Source organism: Podarcis raffonei, chromosome 17, assembly GCF_027172205.1.
Source record: "Podarcis raffonei isolate rPodRaf1 chromosome 17, rPodRaf1.pri, whole genome shotgun sequence".
In the NCBI taxonomy this organism is placed as follows: Eukaryota; Metazoa; Chordata; class Lepidosauria; order Squamata; family Lacertidae; genus Podarcis; species Podarcis raffonei.
In genome coordinates, this window is record NC_070618.1 from 5,161,808 (window position 1) to 5,176,601 (window position 14,794).

General features: G+C 40.5%; 1 protein-coding gene across 3 annotated transcripts in view; it reads left to right on the top strand.

The window, feature by feature from the left end:
* The window catches only part of GNE (glucosamine (UDP-N-acetyl)-2-epimerase/N-acetylmannosamine kinase), a 39,224-nt gene that overhangs the window by 13,541 nt on the left and 10,889 nt on the right, over positions 1–14,794 (top strand). For 2 of the 3 annotated variants that reach the window (XM_053371274.1, XM_053371275.1), the window contains exons 2-7: positions 5,963–6,171; positions 8,357–8,808; positions 10,018–10,170; positions 10,416–10,628; positions 12,195–12,282; positions 13,888–14,098. In XM_053371274.1, the coding sequence (XP_053227249.1) occupies positions 5,963–6,171; positions 8,357–8,808; positions 10,018–10,170; positions 10,416–10,628; positions 12,195–12,282; positions 13,888–14,098 (1,326 nt within the window). Of the gene's footprint in view, positions 1–3,215; positions 3,350–5,962; positions 6,172–8,356; positions 8,809–10,017; positions 10,171–10,415; positions 10,629–12,194; positions 12,283–13,887; positions 14,099–14,794 lie in introns of those variants that run through there. The other variant, XM_053371276.1, reaches the window with a different exon arrangement.

A 14,794-nucleotide genomic window follows, 5' to 3' on the forward strand; every position in this document is an offset into this window, starting at 1 on the left:
ACTTGCACCCGGAGGTGCTTTCGAACTGCTAGGTTGGCAGGCGCTGGGACCGAACGACGGGAGCGCACCCCGCCGCGGGGATTCGAACCGCCGACCATGCGATTGGCAAGTCCTAGGCGCTGAGGTTTTACCCACAGCGCCACCCGTGTCCCTTATGTATGTATGTATAAATAAGTAAATAAATAAGTATACTGCCCTATACCAGCAGGTCTCAGGGTGGTTCACAAGATAAATATATTTTGATAATGGGTATCAATCACTATAGATTGGTCCCATTTTGAGGGTGTTTGCCTTGAAAGCCACAGGATAAATATTTTAATAGCACCAGTTCAGCTTCAGAATATTGCCATGGCCCCAACATCGTTTAATATTAAATTACTGCATTATTTTTAAGTGTTACAGCAGAGGTGGGGAACCTCTGGCCTGTGGGCCAGTCTTGATCTGCCGAGAGTTCCAGTTTGGTCCATGAAGCCATTGTTCAAAATCATGCCAAACTGTCAATCAGCTGACATCAATAGGTGGGTGACATCAGCTGATGGGTAGGGGTTTGGGGTTCAATTCTGAATTGGCTTCATATGCCAGTTCCCTATGGATTTAACACCTATGGATATACCGTATTTTTCGCTCTATAACACGCACCAGACCATAACACGCACGTAGTTTTTAGAGGAGGAAAACAAGAAAAAAAATATTCTAAACGAAATAGTGGATATATGATTTTTGTGGTTCATGCTGTGGCCACACACATGTCATCTGACAGTGAGTTTGGAGTAGCCCAATGCAAAAATCTTGAGGATCCATGTGGATCCATGCTTTGTAACCATGGAGGAGGGAAGGAAGGGGAACCATGGATCCTCTGCTCACGACTGCAGCAGATCCACCCCGCCACCCGCAGGCATTCGCTCCATAACACGCACAGACATTTCCCCTTACTTTCTAGGAGGAAAAAAATGAGTGTTATGGTGCAAAAAATACGGTAAGTAGCAGGATTTAATGCCTGCTCATCAGCTGATGGTTTAAAGTGGGATGTGTAGCCTGATTGGGCATGCTGCTGAAATCATGGACACTTTGCTTCTTCCCTACAGTGACCTAAGCCATGGGCTGGCTGAACATTATATTCAAGCCCAAATTCGTGGTTTGTTTTTCCAAAATGAACTACCTTTAAACCATAGTTTAGTTTAATTATGGTTCACACATCTCTTTAAACCATAGTTCAGTTTAATTATGGTTTAAAGAGATGTGTGGACCAGGCCATTATCTTACTCCCTGCAAATGTTCTTCTGTTTATTGGTTACTAGTGATATTATATTGTTCTATTGAATTAGGCTAACATTATAATGTATATCACATAGAGGCTGCAGCATTAGGTTAGGTTAACATATGCAAAAAAATAATATTAATCTCCAGTGGGTAGAATAACTGTCTATAAATATAAATGAGGTTTGCATTCTGCAAGCATAGGCCTATTTTTCTGGCTGCTTTTGCAAGTGTTCTCCAAATCCAATTGTTTTTTCTCTAGTCCTAATTAATGGACCTAGCTGCATTGAATTACTTTTTTTAGCTGCAAGGGTGCTATAACCTTGAAATGTTATAGCATCTTAGATTGTTTGTATTGAAATAAAAGTTGAGGGATGTGCATTTTGCCAGGTGTATTTCCTAACTCCATCCCCTTAGGATGTTTTAGCTATTAGGTCCTTTATCAAACCAGTCCCCCACCCTTTAAAAAGTAATGATTAACTTGGAGAAGAATGGGTTTTTTGTCTGTCTGTCTGTCTGTCTGTCTGTTTGTTTGTTTGCTTGTTTGCTTGCTTGCTTGCTTGCTTGCTTGCTTGCTTGCTTGCTTGCTTGCTTTAATCACAACTAATATGTTTATGCATATCTGGATTTGTAATCTTCTTTTCCCCTTGTATGTGGGTGACCCTATTTTGCTACATGGTATCACCCACTATTGGAAGGGAATATATTATGCAGAAAACAAATAAACTACCACGTTAAACAAGGCCGTGGATCCTTACCAGAAAGCATTCACAAAAAACCTCCATAAATATGTGACTGAGAAATCCAAGATAAGCATAACGTTGGTTGGGTAAATGTTTCAGCTTCTGCCTTCATTGGTAACACAAAACTGTTTAATTTCAAAAGGAACACTTGGAGTCAAGGTTCATCAAATGCTCTGGACAGAGGGAATTCTCAGGAAAGCTTACATAAAAAGAGATATATATGTGCTAGAAATATTTAAAATAGGATTAAAAACACAGAGAACCCTTTATGTATTATCCTTCAAGTTGAAGCCTTCAGGCATTTCAGTTTTCAGTCTGTGTATCTGGGTGTTGTCTCTTGCTTCAGTTCTGTTAGAAATGACTCTTTTTGGTTGGAAGGGAAGGGAGTGGATGCCCTGCCAGCCATAGGGGCAGCACATTTCTCTTCTTGTGCCCTCAACAAGCTCTGAGGAGGACTTTGACACAGTAAAGAGGGCTTAGGGGCAAGGTGACCTTGCCACCCAGTTGCCCCTTTGCTTTTAGAAGGAGGGCAGAGGTGCTGCCTTCTCACTCAGGGCAACAGTAAATAGTCGCTGCAGTGGTGACCACCAAGTTTGCTGAGTACCAAGAAAAAGGAGACCCTTGCTAAAGTGGAGAGTTGTTCTCAAGCTGGCCTCAGCACTTGATGGCAGCTCAGGGGTGCCAAGCAGTGGCACAATTTTTGCAACCCCCCCCAAGCCTATGCCCTTGGCAGGGACCACCCTAGCCAACCCCTACGTATGCCCCTATGTGGACAGTAACTGACTGCAATGGGTAAGGTAAAGGGACCCCTGACCGTTAGGTCCAGCCGCGGACGACTCTGGGGTTGCGATGCTCATCTCGCTTTACTGGCCGAGGGAGCCGGCGTACAGCTTCTGGTTCATGTGGCCAGCATGACTAAGCCGCTTCTGGTGAACCAGAGCAGCGCACGGAAACACTGTTTACCTCCCCGCCGGAACGGTACCTATTTATCTACTTGCACTTTGACGTGCTTTTGAACTGCTAGGTTGGCAGGAGCAGGGACCGAGCGACGGGAGCTCATCCCGTCGCAGGGATTCGAACCGCTGACCTTCTGATCAGCAAGCCTTAGGCTCTGTGGTTTAACCCACAGCGCCACCCGCCTCCCTGACTGCAATGGGAGGTGGTAATAAATAAAAGTGGGTTTCTGTCGCTGATCCTGAAAACAGTTCATAAACTGGATAACTTATTATCATGGTTTAAAAGCATGTACCGGTAATTTGTTTCCAGCTCCCACATTGCCACAATAATGACAATGATTTCAGCTCAGAAAAGTATACCTATTTAATTTTCACATTCTGCTTGGTTAACAGGTAACTGTTCAGTTTTGTAGATCCTTTGCTACTGCAGTTCACATTCCTTTGCTGTTTTGGCATTTAAATTGGCCTAACCCTTTGACTGAACAGGTTCCCTTGCTCCTCCTATACTGTATGTTGCATGCTGTTTGTTTCAGCTGAAAAAGTATTAAGCTTCAAAAGAGGAGTAATTTATGAGTTAAACATGACTCACTAGCCAATGTTGAGGAAGGAGAGGCGGAGTAATTCTGATGCAAATATTAGTAAAAGCTAATGTTTAATCCTTCACTGGGTGGTGTGCAAGGAGATAGAAGGTAACATTTCCTTGTTCTAAAGCTAAAAATATAAATACAAAATTATTGAAAGAGTTGTCCAAAGTAATACTTTCTACAGTAGCATTTTGTGTTTATAGAAGGTGTTTTACTAGGTATTAAATGAAGAATAACTTTTTTCTCTCTCTTTTGTGACTCTGAGGGAAAGCAGTACTTTGGCCACCAATATAAAGTTGTATTGCAGCCCATCACTAATGATAAATTTGTTGTGAACAAACCTGCCAGCAGCTAATTTACTGAGTTTAAACATATTTTATATGAGAAAAATAATGAATACTTAGATGTGTAACTAGACTGAGCATCTTTGACTTGTTAAAACTTTAAGGAAATGTCTGTTCTAGATTTTTGTAGCATGCCATGTAGTTATTCTGAGTTTTTGAGTGGAAAAAATAACTGAATGACATGATGTCTAGCACGGCCACTTAATGCTATAAAAGTTGGTCAGTTAATGGCTCTGTGCCTACTAAAGCATGCAAATGTGGAGGGGGATAATTGTTTTCCATTTATCCTTGCAATTGGGCAATAAGAAACCAGAGTTCAGTCCTGTTCTGTTCTTTTGCTTAGGTCTAGGAAGTCCTCATGGGAGAGTAAGCTAGAGAGGTTATCCAATTTAGCCTACAGCCCTGTATATACATTTACCTTTGAGTAAGGCCCAATACTGCTTACTACCAAGGCAAGCTAGATAAAGATCCTGGGTAAGTCACAATAGCCTCATAAAATTGCTTCATTTTGCAATATGTAAGCAAGGCATGTAATGAGGTGTGTAATAAAAAACAGTACAAAACAGTTTTGTACTATTATCAAGCAAGGGCAGAGCACAATTCATTTTCTGCTTCTTGGAAAGTACCGGTACTTTGTATTTATGGGTGTGTTCAGTGAGACTACAGAAGGAAGTTGGTTGTGTACTGTATGGTTACCTTTCTACATAACAAAACAAATGCTAAACACGTATTTTGAAATAAGTTGGAACTGAAACTGTGAACTCTCCTTATAGCAGGAGGCCCCAGATTTAAAGAACCCTTTACAAAACAGATTAAATTGAAATTAATGAGACTTTCCTACTTAGGTCATCTCTTCCAACTCTGGATTTCTCTCTTTATAAGACATGAAAATGAAAACTTTTGTTCTGTTTTGCAAAATTTTCCATCCTTAGAATCCTGTTGGCAGCATATAGACATGTGTAAAGCAGAGCAGGGCAGTTCAGAACCTGCTGGTAGGTCTCTGGGTGGTTTGCAGTAGAGCAGCAAAGGTTTCCTGCTACTAATGGTTTAAAAAATATGACACCCCCCTCCACTCCTCAAATTAGGCTGTTGAATCACCGGAACTCCCTACTCCTAGAGGTGTGTCTAGCACCTTCATTATACAGCTTTTGTATAATGCTAAAGGTGTACCTCTTTATCCTGGCTTTTGACACTTGGAGTGTATGTTTTCAGTCCCACCTTATTTCTATAATTTTAAGTTGTTATAAACTGATTTTAATATTTTAATTGTTGTAACCTGCCGTTGGACCTTTGGATAGGGGGTGGGTGATTAGTGACAACAACAACAGAGGAAGATGATGATGTTTGTATGAAACAATCTATGTGGTGCTGGTATGATTCTGGTACTGAAAACAAATTTCTGGGTGAACATATTCTCAGAGACAATATTTTCCTCATTTCTGTGTCCTTTCTAAGACATTATTTTGTATGTGGCTCCAGATGTTGGATCTCAGGATTCTCATGACAAAGTAAACCCACATGCCTAAAGTTTTCCTGCTTCTGCTATAAAGGAATGGTACAGGGTCTAATATGTAACAATGACCAATTGCTAAAAAATCTGCCTCACATATGGAACAGTTGCTTCATTTACAGAATGAAGACATTTGTGCACCCAGGAATATGTTGTGGATAAATAGACACTTCCACATAGTTATTTTTTCCTGTACAGTATATGCAGTATGCTATGCTATTGCTTATGCATGCATGTATTATTAGTTATTACAGTACAGTATCTTGGGCATGTGGCCTTCTAGCTTACAACCTTTGCATAGTGCCCGTCTTGCAATCACAATTGTTTCCCACCCTTGCTCCAACGAGCTCTTAGCAGCATGCATCATCACTCCACCCCGTCCCCACTGTCACCCCAACAGCTATTTGACATAGGTTAGGTTGAGAATGGCTGACTATCCCAAAATCATCTAGTGGGTTTCATGACCGAATAGTATCTGTCACCTTGTCCAGTACTCTGTTTAATACTCTACTCTTGACTCCTAGTGTAATAATTCTTGTGCGATTGTATCTCGCTTCCTACATTTCAGGAACTATATTTCACGAACCTTTCTAAACAGAAACAAAAGCGAGTAATGGAGAAGAATGGGAACAACCGGAAACTTCGGGTTTGTGTTGCTACCTGCAACAGGGCTGATTATTCCAAATTGGCCCCAATCATGTTTGGCATTAAAGCAGAGCCACAATTCTTTGAGCTGGATGTTGTGGTTTTGGGCTCCCACCTGATTGATGACTATGGGTAAGGTGTATAATTTTGTTTGTTCTGCTGTCTTGGCAGCCCTGAATATACTTGCTATCATTATTGCATGCAATGCTGATAAATCAAATAGGACAATCTCTATGAACTGATTATGTAACAATTTATTGCTATTTTTGCAAACAATATCAGACAATATCAGACACATAGTAGTAAAGCTGAATAAAATTAATGCCAACTTTCATTCTTCTAGGTCACTCATAACTGCAGTGCCTTTGTTCTGTAATAAAATGTTACCTTCTTGGAATATGGCACACAATATTTAATCAAGTTTAAAAAGAATGGTAGGCTAAGTCTTAGGGATGAGAATGCATGGAAAGCCTTTGGGTATGGAAAGCCTTTATTTTTCAGCTGCTTTTCAGGGAATAAAAGCATAGCAGTGGACATTGCTGGGAAGCAGTTTCTGCTTTTCCTGGGGTACTTTTTGGCACTGAAAAATCTTAGAAATAGTCATTTATTTGGGTTTTTAGAGATAACTGCCCTGAACATCATTTGCAGGAGGACTAGGCCAGTTTGATGATCATAGTCCTGAGGCTTTGGATTGCGTTTGAATGTAGTGTTCACAAAACACAACACAGTAATAAGTGTCTTCAAATGATGTTGCAGATATGAACCTAAAAGGAGAGATTTTGTTTTGCTGTACAGCAGAAGATGGGGGGTTGGCACTCTTAATAAAATGATTTTTTTATTGCAAAAGACTTATTCCAGTTTTCCTGATCCCTGTCCTGAACAACTTATTCTGCTAATATTGTAATTAAAGGTAAAGGTAAAGGTACCCCTGCCCGTACGGGCCAGTCTTGACAGACTCTGGGGTTGTGCGCCCATCTCACTCAAGAGGCCGGGGGCCAGCGCTGTCCGGAGACACTTCCGGGTCACGTGGCCAGCGTGACATCGCTGCTCTGGCGAGCCAGAGCCGCACACGGAAACGCCGTTTACCTTCCCGCTGGTAAGCGGTCCCTATTTATCTACTTGCACCCGGGGGTGCTTTCGAACTGCTAGGTTGGCAGGCGCTGGGACCGAACGACGGGAGCGCACCCCGCCGCGGGGATTCGAACCGCCGACCTTTCGATCGGCAAGCCCTAGGCGCTGAGGCTTTTACCCACAGCGCCACCCGCGTCCCTTAATATTGTAATTAACACCATGCTAAATCAGAGTTGCAGCTCCATCCATTTTTTTAAAGCATCGTTTTTCAATAGAAGCCTAATTACAGTGAGTAGCTTGCGATTTTTTTTTTTTATTTTTTACATAGGTGTTCGGTCCAGACCATGAGCAATATCTAAATTGAGAAATTTGTGAGGGCTATGTAGGAAATGCACCATAATTCTAAGGAATAATGCCAGCTATTAAGAAATTGCAAGGTCTAACCTTCAAGTCCTTTCTCAGTGATAGCTTTCCATTTTGGCAGGATGCCAGTGGTCACGAAGAAGTTAGTAGCTTTGCTAACCATCCAATTCCAATTGATGTGTTTGCTTGTTTTCTTTTAAGATAAAAAATAAAGAGTGCTTTGCTGGCTTTCAAACTTTTTGGCTGGAATTAGGGATTAAATTATGGACTGAAACAATTAAGAATTCCAATATAATTGAGGCAGGAAAGTAAATCACTTTTGCAGATGGAAGGAAAAAATTTTTCCTCCTCATTCTTATGACTCCTGACTTTTGCCCACTTCTCATTTTGCAGATAGTTTTGTGATTAACACTAATAATGATGCTGGAACATCTCAAGTGTTTCGTCTTTCCCCTTTCGTTGCGTCTCAGCAGTGTTCATTTCCTCTTACTAACAGCAAAATATAGTTTTATTTTGGCACAGTGCAGTTTCATTTTTATATTACTAGTTTTTAAATCCTATGATTATATCAGAAGTTATGTTAAACACTAGAATGCTGTCCATCTCCATATTCATAAAGTGGAATTGGAGCAACATTCACTTTCACAAGTGACTATAATGTTGATCATCTGAATCCATTATCACTTGGGATAAACTTTTGGAATCTAGAGTATCCAAACCTCTCAGCCATAGATAAACATAGAAATTTTAATAGTTTGTAACTAGTTGCATGGGTTTTAAAAATGTTATTATTTCCTAATGTTAGTCATAAATTGTCAAAGAAACACCATTTTATGAAACACCGTTTTGCAATTTTAACACTTTCCCCTCTTCCTCTTTCCAGTAACACTTACCGTATGATTGAACAGGACGACTTTGACATCCACACTAGGTTACACACCATAGTGAGAGGAGAAGATGAGGCCGCCATGGTGGAGTCTGTAGGCCTTGCCTTGGTCAAGCTGCCAGATGTCCTCAATCGTCTGAAGCCTGACATAATGATAGTCCATGGAGACAGGTTTGATGCTTTAGCATTAGCAACATCTGCAGCCTTAATGAACATTCGAATTCTTCATATTGAAGGCGGAGAAGTCAGCGGTACTATAGATGACTCCATCAGACATGCCATAACCAAGCTGGCTCATTACCATGTGTGTTGCACAAGAAGTGCGGAGCAGCATTTGATATCTATGTGTGAAGACCACGACCGTATCCTCTTGGCAGGCTGCCCTTCATATGATAAGTTGTTATCTGCCAAAAACAAGGACTACATGAGCGTTATCCTCATGTGGTTAGGTAGGTGTGCTGTGAATATAGGCTATCCGACCTGTGACCCTCCAAGTTGAATGCAGGCCACCAGCTTTATATGACAGCCTAATAATAGTGGTTGCAGGTACAGAGCAAAGGGGATGTTTTGTACCCCCTAATGGGGCTGCCATCATGGTTAGTGGGATGCATTTGGCTTGGTGTGTCACACATTGTGCAGTCTTTCTTTAGGTTATGTGTGGAGATTGGTGCTGTTCTCTTACCTCTAATTAGATGAGTAAGGAAGGCTTATTCAGGAAGACACAAGTATAATCATGTGAGGCTGGTTTGTGTACGGTTGGGCTGTGAACATTTGCCCTTTGTGCACCTCTGTTCCAGCCTTTCCCCAGTGTTATCCATTAGCTTGGGGTTACAGATCACAAGGACATCCTTCATACATTTGGTAGGCTGTCCTGCTGCTGACAAACTGACAATGTGTTAGGTAGGCAGAGGTAGGGTTATAAGCTCAGTTGCACTCTCCTGTCTCGCAGGATTATCCTTGCATGTTCCTAAATGCCCAGAGTCTTTGACTCCTGTTCATATCTTCATAAGTAGACATTTTGTAGTGAAAATTGGGGTCTCTTAATCTTGGGGTATATGGAGAATATTGCAGAACCCTGAGAGAATTTTGCATTAGGAACAATGAATGTAAGGCATGTACAATAAACAGTGTAGCAGCATATATTTCAGAGACTTCTGATTTGTTGTAACCATCCAGATGAGCGAGTTCAATTCTTTGGGGTTTGACAATAGAAGTTCTTAAATGTAAATCTTCTCCTGCATTGTGGGTACAAACTGCTTATTAGGTTTGGGGTGGAGTTCAAAATAAATTGAACCAAGTATTGTATAATATACAGAGACTAGAATCCAATATCTCTGTCTTTAAAATAAATGAAGACACTTTCCTTTTAAGGCCAAGGATTGTCACAAAGCTGAACAGATAAATGATTGTACTAAAATAATCTGGCACCGTGCATAATTCAATCTTGATCAGATCTTCCCAAACCACTGGTAGATAATGCAAGAAATACTCCAGGTAACTACTGTAATGACTTCAGAACAATTTATTTTTTATTTCACAGTGGAATAAATCTTGAGTAATTTCCCAGAATGAAATATGGAGTTTTTTGGTTCTTGTCCAACCCAATTAATTATATTACTTTTTTAAAGCTGGATTTTGTTTTTACTTTGCTTTTACAGGTGAAGATGTAAAACCAAAGGATTATATAATTGCTTTACAGCACCCAGTGACCACAGACATTAAACATTCCATAAAGATGTTTGAATTGACTTTGGATGCCTTAATCTCTTTTAACAAGAGGACGTTGGTTTTATTTCCAAATATTGACGCAGGTGAGGGAAAAGAGTTCTTATTCAAGGAATCTAAAGTTAATATTGTAGCCTGTGAAGAGAATGAAAAATACTTGCTTTTGAATGCTACCAGATGCAGCCCCTCGGGCCCATCAGCTCCCAAATGGTTGCCCAGAAGGGAATATGGCTCTCAGACCGAAAAGGTTTCCCCATTCATGGTGTACATAGTGATGCTTCCAAAATTCAGTTACTTACCATTAAGTGATCTACTGTTATTTTCATTACAGGGAGCAAAGAAATGGTTCGGGTAATGAGGAAGAAGGGTGTTGAACACCACCCCAATTTTCGAGCAGTAAAGCATGTTCCATTTGACCAGTTCATTCAGCTGGTGGCTCACGCTGGCTGTATGATTGGAAACAGCAGCTGTGGTGTGCGAGAGGTTGGGGCATTTGGTACTCCTGTCATCAATCTTGGAACACGCCAGATAGGAAGAGAAACAGGTATTGTATTCAAATAAGGCTAGCAGTGTTATCCTTGGTTAGTAGGCATATATGTCTGTACTGGATACATGCAGAGCTACCTTCCTGCATTTCTTTTCTTAGGTGCCCAGCTTTGTTACTTAGAAATGATAACTGGCAAATGGTTTTTGTGGCTGTTTTTAAATAAGAAAGTATCTTTTGCCATAGTTCAAACTCATCAGTAAGACTAAGGGAAAACTATATTTTCTGCAACCCATGTATCAGAAATGTATAATAAAGCAGTGCTTTTATTATGTCTTTTGACCAACTGAGGAAGCCACCAGATAGAACAGGAAACCAGACGGTAATGTTGCTAATGGAGCAAAGATTGCTTAGCATTCTCTTGGCATGGAGAAAAGAGCCTCATAGTTGGGGCAGGGGATAACTTTGACAAAGGAAATAAATCCAATCCCCACCCCCACCCCCGATGGAATAACTAAAGCTGCAAGGGAGGAAAGAAGGCGAAGAAGCTTGCTTTCAACCCATCTTTTGGCCCAGATGCTATCCAGTATTGTGAGCACTTTGAACCTATATTGCCAAAGACAAGCCTTCTTGTGATAGCTCTGTGGCTTCAGATACAAAGGGTCAGAACAAGCTCTCTCACACAAGCTCTCTGAAGCCATCATGGTGGAGGGGAGAGGGCTTGGGTGTGTTTTGTACCTGGCTTAAGCAGAGACACTGCTTGCCTGAATGTGGGGGCTGAAATGTCCAAAGAGGACGTAAGGTAAAATAAGGGGGGAAATCCTCTTCTTCCATGCTCATCTTTTTCTTCTCTGCCTTGTTTGGTCATGGGGCCCGTTTGTACTATTGCATTATCAAAGCCCATTTCATTGTGCAGCAGTGATCAAGGCACATCACATACTATGGAATTAATGGGCACAAGCAACCATATCTGTATTTGAGTTCCTGTTTTAGAGTCGGTTGTCCTACAGAGGATCAAACAGCTTGGGACCAGGCAGCTTGGGCTCCAAGTTCTATATAATGTAGCCAAGTGCCTTATGTACTTGCTTGGCAATCACACTGCCATAAGTGTGCTGTGCTTTTTTCCATGCTTCGAGGGAACACCATGTACACTTTTGCACGTTCAGCACTGTAGTTGAACTTTAATTCATATACACAGACTGTCATTGCCAAAAGTGTGAAAACAATAGTATCATTATCTTAAAATTGAATAGTTATAGTCAATAGCAGACGGTGGAGTGGGGCGGAGAGGCTCACTTGACTTCCCAACAGTTGAACCACTGTTTATTATTAGAGGGGCAAGGCAGTGGGAAGGTCAGTGCTGTTTGCACTTCACCAGCCTCCTCACCCCTTCCCCTCTCCTTCCTGACCAGGTAAGCACGGCCGCTGCACCATGCAATCTGCTACTGATTATACTAGCCTATCTGCCTGCAATGCAGGTGTAACATCTCTCCAACTCCAATCTCATCACTTGTAACTGTGCCTGGTGAGGATATGTTGATAGCGTTCAAAAGCAAGTATTTTTCATTTTAAATTCATTTTCTTCCTAAATATTACTGCTATCACTTTTCCAAAAACAAAATCAAGGTGAAAATGTCCTTCACGTTCGTGATGCTGACACACAGGACAAAATACTGCAAGCTCTGCACCTCCAGTTTGGGAAACAATATCCTTGGTAAGTACAGCCATTAAAATAGTGAAAATACGTTTGTTATGTTGCAACTTTCCCCTGCTGGTTAAGCAGCAGCAGTGCCACTGGTCAGGAAGGTGGCAGTGTGGCATCACACTGAGCTCCTCTGCCAATATGCCAAGTGCAGTTGCAGCATAGATTTGTTTAAAGCTATTACAATACTGACAGTTACATTTTTGTTAATCCTCAATACGTATTTTTTTAACTTTCCCTAATACATATTAAAGTTTGCATCACTAGCAGATAAATGTTAAGCTTTAATACAGGAAGGGCCTGTGGCTACACCAGCATATAGCTAACAAGTGCTGGTGCCATTCTGGTTTTGCACAGGTGTTGCATTTATATTGCAGAAATACGTGTAGATATAATTATTTAGGATCAAATTCTCATCTACATCTAGTACTGAAGTTTTTCCCCATGATGTTGGTAAAACACTGTTCAGCCACGTTTTATAGAGGATATCATCATTATGTAAAATAGAACTGTTTTATTTCTGTGAATTGATCTGATGCTGACAGTGTTGGTTGAGCCCCTTACACCAGAGTCTTAATGGCAACAAACTGTCTTAAAGTTGGGTATCCTACATTATTCCCCTTTCCTTTTTGTAATAAGAAGTTTGTAGTGTGACTATATTAAACTAAATTGCAATGTTGATAGTGTGCAGCAGATAAGAGACTGAACTCCAAATGAGGAACTCCCTGTTTTAAATCGTTTGTCTGCCATAGACAGCTTTAGGGCAGCCACATTCTCTCAGCCATAGCTCTCCCTTGTAATATAGGAATAATAATACTAACTCACATTACAGGATTCTCAGGATTACTGGGATAATGAATATAAAGCACTTTGCACACTCAAAAGCTCTATATACATACGTTCTCATCAGACTCGCAGCTCACTTAGGTTACTAATCCATCACATGGAACTCTTCAACATAACTGTATGAATATTTAACACTTTCATTCTTCTGTGGGTGTATTTCAATGCTTGATAAAAATGTGTCTGTACTGCACTCTTTCTCTAGCTGATCTTTATATCTTTACCATTTCCCATCACTTTCCTGTGCGTCATTACAATCTGTCTCATATAGTCTGATTTAATGCAGAGCTACTCAGAAGTACATCCCCCAGAGTTAAGTTTGGTTTACTTCCAGTTAAGGATGGATAGAATTATAGCTTCTGGTTTTTATGTACAGTGCCAAGGTCATAAGCACAGTAGAAATAGTTAGAATAATATAAGTGCATAATTTTGCCAACTAGGCAAAAACCCAGCTAGATTCTTGAATAAGCAGTATGCAGGTTGATATATAGATCTATGAAAAATGTCATTTTAGATATCCTTAAATGTAGTTTTCCAGTTGAAATAGATGAGATTTAGATTGACTTAACTTTTGACTAAATTCATTTAACTTTTCAAATTTATGTTTCCTATAAATTTGCAAATCAGTTATCACAAGCGCAAATTCTTCCTGAGAAAATTGTATTTTTGTCTTCTTCCCCCCTACTTGCAATCTAGAAATCGTTGATTAGGAATTTAAGGTGTGTAATTTTGTAACATGTCACCTACATTAATTGCTGTTATTTGATGTTATAGTTCAAAGATATATGGAGATGGGAATGCTGTTCCAAGAATCCTAAAGTTTCTTAAGTCTATTGATCTTCAAGAACCCCTTCAGAAGAAATTCTGCTTCCCTTCTGTAAAGGAAAACATCTCTCAAGATATTGACCATATCCTTGAGACCCAGAGTGCTCTGGCAGTGGATCTGGGTGGAACAAACCTCCGAGTTGCAATTGTCAGCATGAAGGTAATTATAAACAGTAAGACCGGGTGGGAACTTCTATTGGGGAGGTTGGGGTGGGGTGCACAGTGCAATTTTTAAGAAGATTAATGGATCACATTTAAAAAACCATGCAGAATGTGCATGTTTATCTATTTATGTGGTACTGTTTTTGAGGTTGGTCCAAAGGCTTCAGCTGGTGCAGAACACAGTGGATGGGTTGCTTTTGGTGGCAAACTACCACTAGCATATAACACCTTGCTAGTTAGATTTGTACTGGCTGCCAATCCGCTACTAGGCCACGTAGACGGTTTTGGTACTTACAGACAAGGGTCTATATAAAAGCAGCATATTTAATAGACTGCCTTATCCTTAACATACCATCAAATAGGTCACTGCATTATGCAGGAGAGTTCCTTATCAGAAGCCTGCTCTACAGTAAGATGGAGCAGGAATTTTAGTGTTCTGCCCCTGTCCTGCAGAACACCATCCCTGCTAAGATATGACATTTCCCAGAAATTATTGGATACATCTTTCTTTCAAAAGCTTCTGCTGCATGTTTTGAAAAGCTCATAATGTTAGTTTTGTGCTGTTTTTAACCGCTTTTGTTACGTTTTGTGCATCACTTTGGGACATATGTGGAAGGCAATTAATAAATAACAATTTCACTCAACCATAAGGCAGTTCTGTAGGGAGAGTAGCATGTTGGCACTAAATTAGCTG